The 12273-nt window shown below is 39.7% G+C and overlaps 1 protein-coding gene across 1 annotated transcript in view; it reads right to left on the reverse strand.

Annotated features, from left to right (window-relative positions):
- LOC101855395 (solute carrier family 49 member 4 homolog) overlaps positions 1 to 12273 on the reverse strand; it is a 32105-nt gene that overhangs the window by 6519 nt on the left and 13313 nt on the right. The window contains exons 5-11 of the mRNA XM_013086972.2: positions 10784 to 10991; positions 9747 to 9837; positions 8443 to 8606; positions 7466 to 7541; positions 6390 to 6436; positions 5013 to 5063; positions 1515 to 1648 (exon numbers count right to left, since the gene is read on the reverse strand). Coding sequence (XP_012942426.2) covers positions 1515 to 1648; positions 5013 to 5063; positions 6390 to 6436; positions 7466 to 7541; positions 8443 to 8606; positions 9747 to 9837; positions 10784 to 10991 — 771 coding nt within the window. The remainder of the gene's footprint in view (positions 1 to 1514; positions 1649 to 5012; positions 5064 to 6389; positions 6437 to 7465; positions 7542 to 8442; positions 8607 to 9746; positions 9838 to 10783; positions 10992 to 12273) is intronic.

Below are 12273 nucleotides of genomic sequence, written 5' to 3' on the forward strand. Positions count from 1 at the left end.
TAATTCTCTCTCTCTCTCTCTCTCTCTCTCTCTCTCTCTCTCTCTCTCTCTTGCTTTATACACCATGTTGAAATCACAATTTGATAGTAAGACATTAGAAGAATGAGGTTATTTTTAAATTGTTCACTTTTCGCCTTGTTCCAAGTTTCTCAAAAAGTGCCAAAGGTGGCTGTTAGTGAGTTGTAAGTCACTGTTGTCAATGTTATTGATTGTTGGCGTTGTTGCTGATGTTGTTGAAGCTAATGTTTTTGTTGATGATGGTGTTGTTGATGCTTTCCTTGTTGCTGACCATAGCAGTAGTCACAAGTCACCTTAACCGTAATCTCTTCTAATTCTTTTATTTCTCTTGGGAAATATTTGGTCCACAGTGTACATATGTATTTTGGCCAAAGTGTACATAAATATTTTGCCCAAAGTGTATTTAAGTATTTTGTCCAAAGTATACCTAAGTATTTTGTCCAATGAGTATTTAAGTATTTTGTCCAAAGTATACCTAAGTATTTTGTCTAAAGTGTACTTAAGTGCACTTATGTATTTTGTTCAAAGTGTACCTAAGTACTGAGTATTTTGTCCAAAGTGTACTTAAAAATATTTTGTCCACAGTGCACTTTGGACAAAATAGTTCAGAGGCGATAAAATATTCTCCCTTGCAGATGTATCAGTCACCACCAGACGTAGAATTATTATTGTTATTATTATCACTATTATGTTGTTGCTGCTTTAAAAATGTTTCCTGTTAGTTTAATTACTTCATAGGTGTCAATTTCGACTCTGGTGCAGCTTTTGTTTGATGCAAATGTTATCGACGACTCTACTGATGCCAATGCATGTTTTATTAAAGGTGTGCTGGTGTTTTTTCAATGGCATTGTTGCTCTCTTGTTCTCGTTTTTTCAGAAGTTGATGCAGCCACAGGTGGTGGTGCAGTGGTGTTGCTGTTGTTGTTGTTTTTATCGTTGTTGCATGTATTGTAGCTGAGGTCATTGTTGCTGATTTCATTGTAATTGTTGAGGGTGTTGCTGATCTGGGTTGTGACATATCTAAACCTAGTCACACGGCGCACTGTGAAGGACGATGCGAGCAGTTTTTTTTTGGTGACATAGTGTTAAAAAGGTTTGTTTTCCTTTTTTTTTTGTTGTTTTTGGAAGGGGGTTTGATATGTGCGTGAGTGCGTGAGGGTGTGTATGTTTGTGTGTGTGTATGTGTGAGTTTGTGAGTGTGTGTGTGTACACCTATGTGTGTGTGCATATATGTGTGCGAGTGTCAAAGTATGAGAGTGCGAGCAACACACTTACAAGTAAGTAAAGATTACAAGCTGCGATACTATATGGTGTGTCATGACCAAAGAATTGTACTATAATCCTGTGCAAGAATCTTGAAAAGGACAATCGATATACAACGATGAAAATGATAATAATAAATGTTACATGTTGTTGTTGTTGTTTTCAAATCCCTTTAGCTGCGAACATTTTGCTCTTGGCAGAGCAATGCCTCATAAATGTTACATAACACCCACATACTTTCTGAGTGACCAGAGCCCGGCCCAGTAGCGGTCTCTCTCCACACTGGCGCTGGCACAGGGCGGGCGCGGGGGCTTGGCCGGGAAGTAACACAGCAGACACAGGGCAACCAGCCACGCCCAGCCGCACTCTGGAGGGAAAGACAGTGGGAGGGACGTGTAGAAAGGCTATGAATGTTCAGGCGTATTTTGGAGTGAAAGACAGAGGGAGGAACGTATAAAAAGATTATGAAGTTTTTGTTTGTCTTGTTTTTTTGGTAAGTGTTTTATGGCGCTCGCAGCTGCATAAGGTTATATGAGTGCGTGGGACACACTTAAGATTTTCAGTCGGGAGGAAATTTTGAATTTTGCCCTGGTGGCCGAAGCCTACTCTTATCGATTTTGGATCACCAAGGGATTATTAACCTGCGCAACTTGCACATGCGACCTCCGAGATTTTTCGGTGTAGATCTTTCCTACCAGAAGATCAAGGGTGTGGCTAAAAGACAGAAGAAAGAAGGAACCAAGGAGAAGCAGTGGAAAGGCTGTTGAAAGAGTCAGGAGACCAGAGGATGGGGCAAAGGAGGTGAGGGGGTGGGGGCAGAAAGTAGAGACGAAAGCAGACGACAGAACATAGCTGGAGAGCAGGAAATGAGGTGAAAGGAGAAAATTATAGGGAAGAAAATTTTTTCCGTCGCTACCCGGATTTGAATACGGGACCTTTGAATGAGAGGCGAACACCTTGACCTCTAGGCCACGAGAGCCACCAAAGATAATGAATGATCAGGCATATTTCGAATAAAAAGACAGTGACATGAAGAACTAACTAGGCAATGTCTGAAGTGAAAGACAGAGGAAGTGACAAGATCAACTAGGTAATCAGTGTCGGGAGTGAAAGACAGAGGGAGAGACATATATACAAAGGTCATGAACAGCCCAGTCTAAGCCCAGGTATATTCAGGATAGAAAAACAGTGGGAGAGGCATAATATAGAAAAGTCATGAACAACCAGGAACATTTGAGAATGAAAGAAAGGAGGGAGAGACATGACCAACTAGGTAATCAGTGTCGGGAGTGAAAGACAGAAGGAGAGAAAAATAGAAAGGGTGAACAACTAGGCAATATCTTGAGGGAAAGACACGTAGAAAGGTCATAAACAACCCAGCTATATTCTGGATAGAAAGACAGAGGGAGAAACATATAGAAAGGTCGTGAACAGCCCAGCTACATTCTGAATAGAACGACATAGATAGTAGGACAGAGACTGAAATCAGCCACATTCGTGAGAGATAGAAAAAGAGGGAGGGACAGATACTGTAAGAGGAGCCACACCCTAGAAGAAGGGAGAGACAAAACAGAACAATCCCGTCATTGTCTTGGCATCATTGATTGATTGAGTAAGTGTTTTAGGGCATTAACGACCCAATTTTGGTCATTTAAGTGCCGTCTTGGCATCAGGACAGGAGACCCAACACTCATCACCAATATGAACAGCCTTTAAATGACAGACTGGCTCATCCTGTTTTAGTTTTAAAGATTTTACAGCACTTGCAATACAATAAGGTCATTAAAGTGCTAAGGATTAAGAAAAATGGTAGCCTATAGGTTTAACACCCCTATCAACACTATAAGTATAAGGTTATTTAAGAGGTAGGACCTCTGAGTTTAACGTCCTCCAAAAGGACCAAGCCAAATGGGAAATTCATGTAAAGTGCCTTTCCCGAGGACGCAATGTTGCACTGAGCTGAGACTCAAACCTCCGAACCCCCAATCTCATGATTACGAATCCGGCCACCAAGAATTTAGAGGTGTTACAAAACATAAAAAGGAAGGAGGAGAGATAAGGCCGACAGATGTTTGATAGGAAAGAAGGAGCAAACCAGGCTTCTCCGATTATAAGAGTGATGAATAGCAACAGCTAAATACAGCAGCACATATTCAACTCTATTAATCAACATTCATAAATTTTACACTATTCGCAGCTTATCAAAGGGTGGCAGAGCCATTCAAATGCTGTGTGATATTTTTATAAAGAATACATTTTAGTCTCATTTTTCTAAAACTGGTAAAATGGTAAAATTAGAGCCCAATATATATCTAAAAACCAGTGAGGTGAATACAGCAAAGTTTTGTATTTGATATAATGCGACAAAGGGCTAAGCGGAGCCAACAAATAGAAAGTGGAGTCCAAACAGGGGGCTCTCATGGTCTTGAGGTTACGGTGTTCGTCTCTTATTCAATAGGTCCCGGGTTTGAAACCTGACAACTGGGATAATTTTCTCCTCTAAACTTTCCTCCTTTAACCCCATTTCCTACTCTCTAACCATGTTCTGTCATCTACTTTTGTCTCCACTTTCTACCCCCAGCCGCGAATTGCGCACGCTAAAGATCCCTCTGTGGTCTGAAATAGACAAGAGTAGGCTGGGCAAAATTCAAAATAAATTCCAACCAAACTAAAAATGTTTAATGTGTATCGCAAGCTCATACGACCTTGCGCAGTTGCGAGGGCCGTAAAACACTTACCAAAACAAAAACGAGCCAACAAGATGTATAAAACATGCATCTAAAAGATATTTACTACTGTTCAATATTCATTAGTAATACCATGAATAGCTCAAGAGCACTCGACTCTTGAAGAGCGGAGAATGTCTTTTAAAGAAATTAGCAGTAAGCTGTCGCAATGAACTTCCCCTCCTCTATTCAAAGTCAAACGAATGGTGATGAGAAGTCATCGAGTTCACAGTGTGAGAGCCAGCACATGTGCGCTCATTGCAGAGAGCAATGAATAGTTCATGAGTGTTGAGTGGCAGAAGTTAGGGATGGACTTATAGTAAATAAGACAAAAAAAATCCATGCACGGTATTCAAAGAGTATGAATAGTGACCTACTTCTCGCTTTGAAGCATCTATGAAGTTTTAAGTCCTCAATACTATACACTGGGCACTGTGTGTGTGTGTGTGTGTGTGTGTGTGTGTGAGTGTGTGTGTGTGTATGTGTGTGTGTGTGTGTGTGTGTGTGTGTGTGTGTGTGTGTGTGTGTGTGTGTGGGGAGGGGGGGGGGAGGATTTTTAAAAAATGCGTTTGGCCTATTGAGCAATTTTGCAAATTTTAAAAATTCTCAATTTGAGTTTCCAAGTGTTATGTGCTCCACTATAATAGCACCCCTTTCAATTTTTTGGTGAACAACACGAATTCCCGAATTTCTTGTTTTAGTACGAGTTTTACGGTCATCTAAGTGCCAAAAATTAGATGTGTTATGAGAGTAACAAACACAAAAGAGAAGGAAGGGAGATAAGGGTGACAGATGTTTGATAGGAAAGAAGGAGCGCACCACGCCAGTGCACCTGCTGACCATCCACGCGATTCTCTTTAAAAGTCACGAATTCAAGTCACGCCTGATAAAAACACTGTATGCAGTGGTCTTTCTTTGTGTGTGAGGAAGACAATGGGACGGCAGATGTGTCAGCACTCAACATTTGGACAAACAAAGGGAAGCCGCTGGTACAGCAGAACTCACGGTAATACATGTATTTCATGATGTCCTCTCGCTCTCGGTGAATCCGGGCATCTGAGAAAAAAAAGAAATAAATACCTTGATAAAATAAAAATAACAACAATAAGAAATAAAAAAAAAAAAAATTAAAGAAAGACAAAAAATGTTATTATAATAATAACAACAATAATAATAGCAATAACATAATATTTTTAAAAAATTAAAAATAATAAGAAAAAAATAATAATAATACTAATAATTACAATAATAATTATTTGAATTAAAAACTACTACCATTTCTAATAGAAATGATTTTTTAAAATGATAACAGTGATAGTAAAAACTATCCTAATATTTTAAAAAAGAGGAGGAGGAGGAGGAGCAGGAGGGGGGAGGGCGGGGCGGCGGGAGATATCAACAAATAAAGAAGGATGACAGGGAAAGGATGCTGGGGAAGCATCAACAGCAAAAAGAGCAGAAGTCGAAGCAGAGGGAAAAAACCCCTAACAAACTCAGGACGATTAAGATGATAAGAATAGTACAGGGCATTGTCCCAACTCCTGTGATGTCGCTGTACATGGCTGATTCGGCCGAAGTGTTTCAGGAATTGTCTTTTTTTTTTTTTATAGTAGAGGGTTTTACGGCGCTCACAGCTGCATAAGGTCATATGAGCGCCAAGGGGTGGGTGTCAACAGAGAAGTCTTTACAGGGAATCAGACTCATTCTGCTCACCTCTCTAGCTTCAACAGCACAAGATCTGCTTCAATTATCAAGTCACCCCGGAAATAGCAAGTCAGAAGAGAGTGACAAACATACAAAAGAAGTAGAGGAAAATGACAATAGTAAGGATTAAGAAAGAAAAAGCAGCAGTTCCCTATTGTAGATCAGGCACAGTTATGAGCATGACATGAATCAGCCCATTTACAATTCTACTGTGCTTGAATGAGAAATGTCCCCCCTTTGGGAATGGCCTAAAGACACTACAGTCAGTGGCACTGCCCGGGGGGGGGGGGGGGGGGGGGTGGGGGGGGGGAAAGGTCAGTCACGATGCCATCAAGAAAATGATAGATTACGAACCTTAAACAAACCAAAGTCTTTAGTCTTTACTACGTTCATATAATAATAAATAGCATTTGTATAGTGCAACTTCCCACTCAACAGCCAGCCCTATGTGCTTTACAATTTATATTATTACTCCAGCAGAAGTGATAGCATTCTTTTTAACAATCTCAACTTCCTGGAAAGCATACAGTGCAAGCTGCCACGTTATAGGTGCTAAAAACTAACATACAGACAAGATGAAAAAAACACTTATTAAAAATAAAATTCCGCAATTTTTGTTCTATGCTTTCAAGTGAAGTGTAGGAGGCTGCAAAAATTTGCCCATGTGGACTTCCTCACCTGTGACATTAGCTGGTTCGTAGACATCCAGACTGCACCCAGATGAGCTAGAAACACATGCAGAAGAGTTTTTTATAAAGTTTTAGTTAGAGTTTTACGGCACTTGCAGCACAATAAGGTCATATAAGTGAGTGCCAAAGATTAGGGGTGTTAGAGGAGAGTAACAAATACAAAAAAGAAGGAGGAGAGATAAGGGTGATAGATGTTTGATAGGAAAGAACGGGCAAACTACACAGGAGCACCCGTCAACAACCCACATACAGAAGAGTGAGCTGAACTTTAGTGAGAATTTGAGTGAGGTAAAGAGTAGCACATTGATATACAACAGTCATTTCATGAGAGGAAATAGCATGAATTCTTCTCTCTCTCCGTTCACCCCCTCTCTTTCTCTTTTTTTCTCTCTTTCTCTTTTTTTCCTCTCTTTCTCTTTTTTTCTCTCTTTCTCTTTTTTTCTCTCTTTCTCTCTCTTTCTCCCTCTCTATCCCCCTCCTTCCCTCTCATCATTCACAGACACTTTTATACATTGTGCAGAAATCACAACTTGGAGGTATATCGCACAGAAGTAAATTGCTCTATATTTTTTTCCAACTTTTCGTCTCCAACAGTTTCCCAAGGTCGTGTTTACATCTGCTTATTTTGGAGCTCTTTTACAGTTTCTGTTTGGACTGTGTGAGTGAAACTTTCCTCATTAGCAACCCACTGACATTGGAATTTCAATTATCGACCTGCAGTAAACGATACATTTCCAAAAAAGCAAGAACAGACAGATATAGAAATTCATTCGCACAAACTGCAGAGAAGTTACTGAACACACAGTGTTACAAACAAATGAAACAGAGAGAGAGAGAGATAGAGAAAGAAAGAGAGAGAGAGAGAGAGAGAGAGAGAGAGAGAGAGAGAGAGAGAGAGAGAATGTTTTACTGAGTGGGTAGCAGCACGTGAGACATGTGCCCTGTCTTGTAGTGTGTATGCGTGGGTGCACCTAACCTTTGTAACATATACTGCCATTGTAGGCGACCAGGACAAACTTTTCCTTGTGAGACTAATGAAGTGACCAACAGAGATGCACAAGGTACCTTATCATGTGTGGGGAGGTGGTGGTGATGGAGCTGGTTGTGTTATCTGGGGGTCCACCTTTCACTAGCTCTGGTCCTGGAGAGTCAAGGAAGAAGATGCAATCGTAATAAAATAAGATAAGACTGAAATAAGATAATATAAGATGAGATAAGACAGACATAAGGTAAGAAAAGATAAGATAATATTGAAATAAGATAATATAAGATGAGATAAGACAGAAATAAGGTAAGAAAAGATAAGAAAATATTGAAATAAGATAAGAAAAGATAAGATAAGACAGAAATAAGGTAAGACAAGATGAGAAAAGACAGGAATAAGATAAGATAGAAATAAGATAAGATAAGATTACAATAGGATAAGATAAGATGAGATAAGACACCAATAAGATGAAATAGAAGTAAGACAAGATAAGATTGAAGTAAGATAAGATGAGATTAGACAGAAATAAAATAAGACAGAAATAAGACAAGATAAGATTGAAGTAAGATAAGATGAGATTAGACAGAAATAAAATAAGACAGAAATAAGATAAGATAAGATAGAAACAAGATAAGATAGAAATAAAATAAGATAAGAAAGAAATCAAATATGAAAAGGTAAAAGATAAGATAGAAATAAGATAAAATAAGGAAAAATAGAATAGGTATACTTCATTTTTTCTAATCTTACTTACATTTAGTTCAAGTAAGAGTTTTAAGGCACCAGGAACACAATGAGGTCATATCAGTGCCGAGAAATAGAGGCGTTTCAAGAGGTAACAAACACAAAAAAATAGAAGGAGAAATAAGAATGATAGAAGTTTGTTTGATAGGAAAGAAGGAGCAAACCACACCAGAGCATCCACCGAACCACCCACTATTCTAATCTTTCGTTGAAAAAAATAAATCAACATTTTACATTTGTCAGCTTCTGAGGCACCAAACAATATCTAACAACCTGCCCCCCAGCTCACCACGAGGTAGCAAAAACTTCTCACCTAGGACAAACGTGATGGCCAGCCCAAACATCCCGATGCTAGCCCCGACAGCGGTGGCCGTGACCCGCTCGTGTGGCGGGAACCAGCTGGATGAGAGGGCTGGGATGGCCCCCATGGCCATCGGGCCAGCCACACCGTTGAGAAACTGACCACAATGGATCAACCTGGTCGATACAAAAGAGAAGGTTTTTAAAATTTTTTTCACTGAACGGGCAAAAGGCAGACAAAAACCACAAGTATGAAGTTAAAAAAAAAAAACCCAAACAGTTCTGAAATACAGCTAGGGAGCGAATGCTTTAAGAATTTTTTAAAACTATGACTGATTGTAAATGATTGTTAATGTTTTAACTCTCCATTAACACAGTTAAAATTATTAACGGGGCCAGCTGTTTCAAAATTCCAGTTTGTTCGCTCAGTTTACAAGAGTTGCATTATAATTTATCAATTAATTTTTTTATGTGAGATGTGTTCCACGTCCGTCCTAAGTGACATCAAAACCACGCTCAGTAAAGGAAAAATGTGTATGTACATGTTGAGTGCATGTGTGTTTGTAAGTTTGAGTGTCTGTGCAACTCTGTCCGTGTGCTGGTTCCCAAGTATATATTTATGTGTGTCAGTGTTAGCATGTGTGCCTGTGAGCATAAGTGTCACAGCGTGTGTGAGTATTTGCGTATGCGTGGGTTGTTTGTGTATGTGCGTATAAGTTTAGTATGTGTATGACAGGGATGCCAAATGATTTTTGAAAAAAAAAAAACTGAAAATGAGCAGAGCATCACATCTCACCTAAACCAAACCTTGTAAAGCTTTTAAATGAGCAAACAAAAACATATTCTCTCTTACCTCTCCCTTTTTCTTTGCAATTCCAACGGATGGAAAAAAACCGAAAAAAGTAGAAAAACCGGACATTTGGCATCCCTGGTATGAGAAAAAGTGGAGGCGAGTGTATTTGACAGCCAGTGCAAGTGTATGTTTGTGTGTGTGCATGCATATGTGTGTAAGTGTGCACCTGTGTGTGTGTGTGTGTGTGTGTGTGTGTGTGTGTGTGTAAGTGTGTGTGTGTGTATGATGAGAACCACTGTGTTAGTGTGTGAGTATGAATATGAATGTGCACGTACGTGTGTGTGTGTGTACGGTGGGTATGTCTGTGTGTGTGTGTGTGTGTGTGTGTGTGTGTGTGTGTGTGTGTGTACGTGTGTGTGTGTAAATGTGTTAGTGTGTGTGTGTGAGAACCAGCATGCACGTGTCTTGTCTATGACTACGCACTCATCCTGACGGGCAGACAGAGAACCCATTACTAGCCTTACACAGTGGCGGGCTCAGGGTCAGAGGTTATGACCCTCAGGGACGTGCCGGCGGCAACCAGAAGCGCACTGGACACCACAGCCCAGCGGAGACCTGAGGGAAAGAGCACACAGAAGTGTCATCTAATATAACTGTCGTCATCTTCATCGTCATGAACTACCAGATCTGAAACACATCAGCCACCATGGTTCACTATTCATTCCTATATTCCGAAGCTCTAAAAAAATCTGAAGGGATACCTTCTTGGTCTTTCCCCCATCACCAATCTGTCCAGGCTCTTTATGTAAAATGCTCTTGGTCTTCCCCTACCTCTTTCGCCTGCTATTCTTCAAGAGAGACTGAGATATTCACGATGCAGTAACTTTATACAGAACTAATCTCTTTTACTGCATGAAGCAGATTTTATATTCTCCTACCATGGCGTACACCATAGCTTATACCAACAACAGAAAAATGCAATGCAAGAGTTCAACCTGGCATTTTATGAAAACAAGTGAACATTTCGAAATTTACATTTGCAAAAAATGAATATTTAACAGACACAACTTATATTGGATTATTATAATCCAATACTAGTTGTGTCTGTATCGATACCCAGCAAATAAAAAAAAAACAGTCTCCCAACCTACTCTGAGGTTTACTAGTTCTCAGAAAAATCCCGAATTGAAAATAATGGAAATTCACCAATCGCAATGATAAACTAACTACAACAACAATAAGACCAACAACAAGACCATCAATACCAAAACAACGGCAAGACCATCAATAGCAAAATCAACAATGAGAAAAACAAGACCATCATCATCAATAACAACAACAACAACAACAACAACATGGCCACCACCACCAACAACAACATCACTAACCCCACCACCACCACCACCAACAACAACAACACCACCACCCCCACCACCACCAACAACAAAATCACCACCCAACCACCACCACCACCAACAATAACAACAACAACAACACCCCACCACCCCCACCACCAACAAAAAACAACAGAAAAAAAACAAAAATCAAGTGGCCGACCGACCTTTAACCTGCAGCAGCCACGGATAGAAGAGGCCGACCATGATGAAGGAGATGGGCCCCCAGTTGCTGAGCCAGGCGATGGTGCTGTTGTCCCAGCCCAGGGCCTCGATGCTGGTGGTGGAGATGGGGCCCCAAGTGTTCCAGACGCCGTTCTGGGTCATGGAGAACAGGCCGAAGATGATGAGGATGTACCAGCGCCGCTTGTAGACCTGGGGGGTATATGTGAGGTAGCGTGGTGGAATCAGGCTCTCGTCAATTTGTGGGCATGTAGAGTTATTGGTGTCATCTTAAAGCTTGTTCACTTGTCTTTATTTGGAAGAAAAAAAATATCCATTTATCTTGAATACAAGTCGAGATATTGGCGAAAGAAGGAGGAAGAGGTCACCTGTTTTCAGAGATGAAATTAGTGAGAAAATTGCCGCCAAAGATTAGTTATTTCCTTAGCTTAAGAATTCGTGGTAACTGAAAATTTACATTTTTGTGCCTTTAATCAACGTTTTTCAGAAAAATCCACACAGAAATGAGTTCTTTAATGGACATGAAAGGTGTTGAGCCAAAAAACAAAAATTTGACAAAAATTCATAAACCTGCGGAAAAATATAAGTTTCTTCACTTTGATTATTTTGACGAGAGCCTGATTCCACCACGCTGCCTCACATATATCAACAAGAAGGGGGGGGGGGATTATTGGAGTTACAACGCAATGGAATCAGGCGCTTGTCAATATTTGGACATGTGGAGTTATTAGTATCATTTTAAAATTTGTTCATTTGTCTTGCTTTCGGTGAAAAATATACTCATCTATCAGGAATAGAAGTCAAATTATTTGTGCTTGAAGGAGATCAAGGTCGCCTGATTCAGAAGTAAAATGAGCGAGAAAATGCCTGCCAAATTTTGGAAACTTCAAACGCCAAAAAATGTACACTTTTTGTGCTTTTAATCAATGCTTCTTTAAAGGAAAATCCACACAAAAATGTTTTTTTAAGTAGATATAAAATGTGTTTAGTCAAAATGACAAAATTTTTTAAAAATGGTTCACCTGCCCCCGAAAATTCTTTGATTTCATTATTTTGACGAGAGCATGATTTCACCAGAATGCCTCACATTTGAGTATTTTAAAATATATTTTTTTGGGGGGTGGAGTTTTTCTCTTTGAAGGCATCTCCAAAATTATCTAAATGGAGTTGATGGAGTGTTCTTTAAAAATTCCTGTTGTTGTTGAAGGCCTTGAGGCCGAGAATAGGCTAATTATTGCGCTTATACCAAAGTTGGAGTCCTACCAAAGTAAAGCACAATCATACACAGACCGTGACTGCATCATGTTATTCTTCATGCCACATATTTTGTGTCCTCTGTTCCCCTGGACACAAATAATGTGTAATTGAAAAGTAGAAACGCTTTGTTTAAATTTTTCCATTTTTAGCAACCATGACAGAAAAATAAAATGCTTAAAACATTTTAAAAACTAAATGTGTGTGAGTGTGTGGGGGG

The sequence above is a fragment of the Aplysia californica genome, unplaced genomic scaffold (genome assembly GCF_000002075.1).
Source record: "Aplysia californica isolate F4 #8 unplaced genomic scaffold, AplCal3.0 scaffold00020, whole genome shotgun sequence".
NCBI lineage: Eukaryota > Metazoa > Mollusca > Gastropoda > Aplysiida > Aplysiidae > Aplysia > Aplysia californica.